Here is a 5131-nt window from a genome sequence, read left to right as displayed (position 1 = left end):
TGGCCTCTCAAAGTGCTGGGATTACAGATGTGAGCCAGCGCGCCCGGCCAAGAATTTTTTTTTTTTTTGATACGGAGTCTCACTCTGTTGCCCAGGCTGGAGTGCAGTCGCAAGATCTTGGCTCACTGCAAGCTCCACCTCCCGGGTTCAAGCGATTCTCCTGCCTCAGCCTCCCGAGTAGCTGGGATTACAGGCGCCCACCACCACGCCCAGGTAATTTTTGTATTTCTAGTAGAGATGGGGTTTCACCATGTTGGCCAGGATGGTCTTATTTCTTGACCTCGTGATCCACCCGCCTTGGCCTCCCAGAACGCTGAGATTATAGGCGTGAGCCCCCCGTGCCCGGCCAGGGATAAGCTTTAATGGGAGCCTTGCCTGGGTGGCTGTCAGAGAAGGGGTGGAGGGTGTTAGGACTCACCAGTAGGTCCCGAGCCCAGGTAACCTGCCAGCATTCCACAGCAGCAGGTGGCAGATGTGGGTGTGAACTTTGTACCCTCGGAGCATTCTGGAGAATGTTCTAGTTTGAGGTTCCCTTGAGGCTGGGCAGATTTGGGAGACAAGGTGCGTTCTCCCCAGGGAGCCTCTGTGCCACTGCCCAGGACCCTCCCTCGTCAAATCAGGCTGGGGTGGGATGGGCATGTGGTGCCCCCTCCCTTGTCAGATCAGGTAGGAAGTGTTCTTTTTGGCGGTTGAGGAGCTTGCCGTAGACTGTCCCGGTTTTGGGGAGATAACCTGGTACTGGAATCGAAGTCCTTCTCTCCTCTGCCCATAGGGGTTGTGTCCACTGTGGTCCCTGACTCTGCCCACAAGCTGTTCATCGGGGGCTTACCCAACTACCTGAACGATGACCAGGTAACCTCCGTGCCTCCCTCCAGTCCCGTGCCCCCACCCCGCCCCACCTCATCCCAGCCCTGATAGACTCTCGGCCGCTGCAGGTCAAAGAGCTGCTGACATCCTTTGGGCCCCTCAAGGCCTTCAACCTGGTCAAGGACAGTGCCACGGGGCTCTCCAAGGGCTACGCCTTCTGTGAGTACGTGGACATCAACGTCACGGATCAGGTGAGTCCCTGGTCCCTGGCCGCTGCCGCGTCTGTCCTTCCCTGCCCTGCGTCTGTTGCCAAGCCGTGGTCTCCCCTCCTCGGGACGGGGCGGGAGGCGGCCAGCCTGAGGCGGTGCCCTGCGTGTGGGCTTGTCCTTGTCCCATGCTGTTGGCTTTTTCCAGGCTCTTAATCCCCTTTGCCTTCCCCTCTTCCCCCACCAATGCCCCGGCTTGGGGGTAGGTGTTGGGCTCCCGGTCCCTGACCCCACCTCTCCCGCACCCCCTACCCCTCATCCTCCAAACACAGGCCATTGCGGGGCTGAACGGCATGCAGCTGGGGGATAAGAAGCTGCTGGTCCAGAGGGCAAGTGTGGGAGCCAAGAATGCCACGCTGGTGAGCCCCCCGGCACGTCATCTTCCATTGGCTCGAGGGACCCCGGGGGTGGGAGGGCTGGCTAGGGACAAGTGTGGATCTTTCTCCCAGCTTCCATGGGAAGGCAGTTGGGGGGCGTTCAGTGCAGTGGTGGGGAGAGGGGCTTTAGGTGTTTGTAAGTGTAAGAGATGGCCTTTTCCCTGGGTGGGCATCTGAGGGGCATAGGCTTGAGCAGAGGGAGACTGGGTCTGGGCCCCCTGTGACGTCCCTGCCTCCCCTGGCCCCACAGAGCACTATCAATCAGACGCCGGTGACCCTGCAAGTGCCGGGCCTGATGAGCTCCCAGGTGCAGATGGGCGGCCACCCGACTGAGGTCCTGTGCCTCATGAACATGGTGCTGCCGGAGGAGCTGCTGGACGACGAGGAGTACGAGGAGATCGTGGAGGACGTGCGGGACGAGTGCAGCAAGTACGGGCTTGTCAAGTCCATCGAGATACCCCGGCCTGTGGATGGCGTTGAGGTGCCCGGCTGCGGAAAGGTCAGGAGGCCCCGGGCTCAGCTTTCTCACCCTCTCCCCCTCCTCTTCTCGCCCTCTCTTTCCTCCCTTCGCCCTCTCTTCCCTCCTTTCTCCCTCTCTTCCCTGTCCCTCTCCTCTCCTCAGTCTCCCTCTGCCTTCGCTGAGCATGCACATAGGTGTGTGCCGTCACTGAGTGCGGCCCTCAGGCCTGGCCATAGGAGATGTTGGTGACGCCGAGGGGTGTGTGGCCCTGTGGGGGCCTAAGGCCTGCAGGCGAGACAGTAGTTGGGGAATGCAGCCCTGTATTGCTTTAGAACTTGGCCCTGCTCCCCCTTCTTAGATGGCCTTGCTTGTGCAAATGGTTTTGTCTGGTCTGTGGAGTGGGGAAGAGTGCTGGGAACAGTCCCAAGACCACCTGCTGGTGTCTGCTATGTCAGGCACCCCGCTGAAGCTGTGTTTGCACTCACCCTGAGCCCTCTCAGTAGCTCCTGAGCTTCATTGTGGGAGGAGACAAGCACAGCTGGGGTGGCTCACACTGGCAGGTTTCAGGTTCTCAGAGTCTGATTTCAGAGCCCAGTAAGTCCTGTCGCCTCCAGCACTGTGACAGGTGTAACCAACTCACCTTGTCTGCCTTGTGAGACGGTGGTGGTGAGGGCGTGTGACCTGCTCTTTGATCCCCTTGCTCGGCGTATGTGTGGAATTCCCACTGTACCAGGCTTGGAGGGACCTCTGTTCACTACTGAACCCTCAGTGTCCACATCAGAGCCTGGTACGATGATGCTGAGGGTTCAGTAGTAAATAGAGGTCCCTCCTGTCCTGTGCAGCAGAGGTCCTGGGGATGCAGCTGTTAGAGGACATGCATGCTGTGTTGGGGCAGGGGCAGCATTCCTGGGTGTGCTGTTCATTCAGGGTGGTCAAGGTTAAGAGGTGGCAGTGAGCAGGTGAGTGAGCGAGGTGGTGGGGCCGGGGCTGAGTGGCAGGCCTTGGAGGGCTGCATGGGTCTTAGAATGACCGGTTATTTTGAGCCAGATGGGAGGAAAGCAATATTGAGAGGCCTCCAATGTGGTCACGCCTGGCAGATGGAAATGGCCCCACATGGTGAGGTTAGGGGTGGGTGCGGAGGCACAGCAGGTGCTTCCCTGCAGGGCAGAATGTGGATGAGCAGCAGGGCAGAGAGGGTGCTGTGGACAGGAGGCCTTGCTGGGGCTGGCACGGTTGGTGCTGCCAAAGTGATGCCACAGCCAGGTTTGTCAGGACCAAGGCTGGCTCTGCAGGGCCAGATTGGGCAGGGGGGCCTTCTTACATCGTGGAAGCAGCTTGGCTTTCCCCTGGAGTGGTGGGCTTTTCAAAGAGAAAACAGGGCTGTGGTGGTGGCATTTTTGAGGTGATTGTGGCTGCAGTTGGGAAAATGAACGGTGGGGAGGTGTCCCATGATAAACTGGGTGAAAGATGGTAATCTGATTTAAAGTAGTAGCAGGGGATGGAGAGTTGATGGATTTGAGGGAGACTTGTGCCTGGGAAGTGTCCAGACTTTGGTGATTGGTGTGTTTGTGTAGAGGGGAGGCCTATGGGCTGCTCATTAGCAGCTCTGATGGTGGGGACGGTAGGTGAGACGCAGGGGTGACGAGCAAGTTGTGGGGAGTGAGCCGGGGGGAGGGGGCAGCTAGCTGGCTTTGGATTTCTGAGACACCCAGTAGAGATGTCGAGGATAAATTAGCTGGACAGGTCTGTGTTCCCAGCATGAGGGCTGATGGAATTCAGGTGTCAGGGTCCCGCTTGGGACCTTGGGATAGCGGAGTGGGAGAGCAGGGTTGGGGAGGCAGCTGGAGAGGTGGAAGGAGCATCTTAGAGAACGGGCAAGGGGAAGGCCAGCAGCATCTCCTCTCACTGCAGCTCCTGCCCGTGCCCTCCAGAGTCCCCGCCCCTTGAGCTGGTATGTCAAGGCTGCTCTCTGGTGTTGGGCTGGAGCTTGGCTCAAGCAGGGGCTGAGGAAACATTTGTGGGAAGAAGAGAAGGAATGGAGAGACCCTGGCCTTTGGGATCAGCTGACCTGTTTCACATATTAAAATTACTGCATTGGCTGGGCAAGGTGGCTCACGCCTGTAATCCCAGCACTTTGGGAGGCCGAGACAGGCGGATCATGAGGTCAGGAGTTGGAGACCAGCCTGGCCAATGTGGTGAAACCCCGTCTCTACTAAAAAAATACAAAAATTAGCCGGGTGTGGTGGCGCATGCCTGTAATCCCAGCTACTCAGGAGGCTGAGGCAGGAGAACTACTTGAACCCAGGAGGCGGAGGTTGCAGTGAGCCAAGATTGTGCCACTGCACTCCCAGCCTGGGTGACGGAGCAAGACTCGGTCTCAGAAAAAAAAGAAAAAATTACTGCATTGTATTCCTGTTTTATTCTTAAATTTTTTGTTACATGTCTTTTCAAATGTATCTGAAAGTAGAGACTATAATAGTGATGAGTGCTTATCATAGCATATGTGCTAATATTTTGGCGTTCCTTCATCTGGCTTCAAGTTACCAATATTTTGTCATTCTTAATTTTCATATTCAGCTTATTTCTCCCCCCTCCTCTTTTTTCTTTGCTGGATTATTTTAAAGCATATCAGATATATTTCATCTGAGATCCTTAAGTATATCTCTGTAATTTCTGAACTAACATTTGGGTCAGATCACTTCTCTGTGGGGGCCTGTGCTGTGGTTGTAGGATACTGAGATGTATGCCCACCCTCCACCCACCAGATGCAGGAGCACTGCTCCTCACTTTGAGACACCCAAAAGCATCTCCAAACATTGCTCCGTGTTCCCTGGGGACAAGCCCTCCTCCATTTGACAACCGTTGCTCTAAGCAGATAACCTTAAAAAATTGTTCTTTTAACAAAACCACAATAGCATGATTAGATTAGCAAAATTCTTTAGTGCCTATTCCATGTTCAAATTTTTCTGTCTCAAGAATTTTTTTTATTTTTATTTTCTGAGACGGAGCCTTGCTCTGTAGCCCAGGCTGGAGTGCAGTGGCGCGATCTCTGACTCACTGCAAGCTCTGCCTCCTGGGTTCACGCCATTCTCCTGCCTCAGCCTCTGGAGTAGCTGGGACTACGGGCGCCGCCACCACGCCCGGCTAGTTTTTTTTTTCTCTGTTTTCAGTAGAGACGGGGTTTCACCGTGTTAGCCAGGATGGTCTCGATCTCCTGACCT

At 55.9% G+C, this 5131-nt stretch overlaps 1 protein-coding gene across 1 annotated transcript in view; it reads left to right on the top strand.

Annotated features, from left to right (window-relative positions):
- The window catches only part of U2AF2 (U2 small nuclear RNA auxiliary factor 2), a 14615-nt gene extending 12494 nt beyond the window's left edge, over nucleotides 1-2121 (top strand). The window contains exons 8-12 of the mRNA XM_011932578.1: nucleotides 773-852; nucleotides 936-1058; nucleotides 1346-1432; nucleotides 1701-1957; nucleotides 2073-2121. Coding sequence (XP_011787968.1) covers nucleotides 773-852; nucleotides 936-1058; nucleotides 1346-1432; nucleotides 1701-1957; nucleotides 2073-2121 — 596 coding nt within the window. The remainder of the gene's footprint in view (nucleotides 1-772; nucleotides 853-935; nucleotides 1059-1345; nucleotides 1433-1700; nucleotides 1958-2072) is intronic.
- The last annotated feature ends 3010 nt before the right edge of the window (nucleotides 2122-5131 follow it).

The sequence above is a fragment of the Colobus angolensis genome, unplaced genomic scaffold (assembly GCF_000951035.1).
Source record: "Colobus angolensis palliatus isolate OR3802 unplaced genomic scaffold, Cang.pa_1.0 Scaffold96, whole genome shotgun sequence".
In the NCBI taxonomy this organism is placed as follows: domain Eukaryota; kingdom Metazoa; phylum Chordata; class Mammalia; order Primates; family Cercopithecidae; genus Colobus; species Colobus angolensis.
The sequence above is the reverse complement of the archived record's forward strand: the minus strand, read 5'-3'. Positions and strand labels throughout refer to the sequence as shown.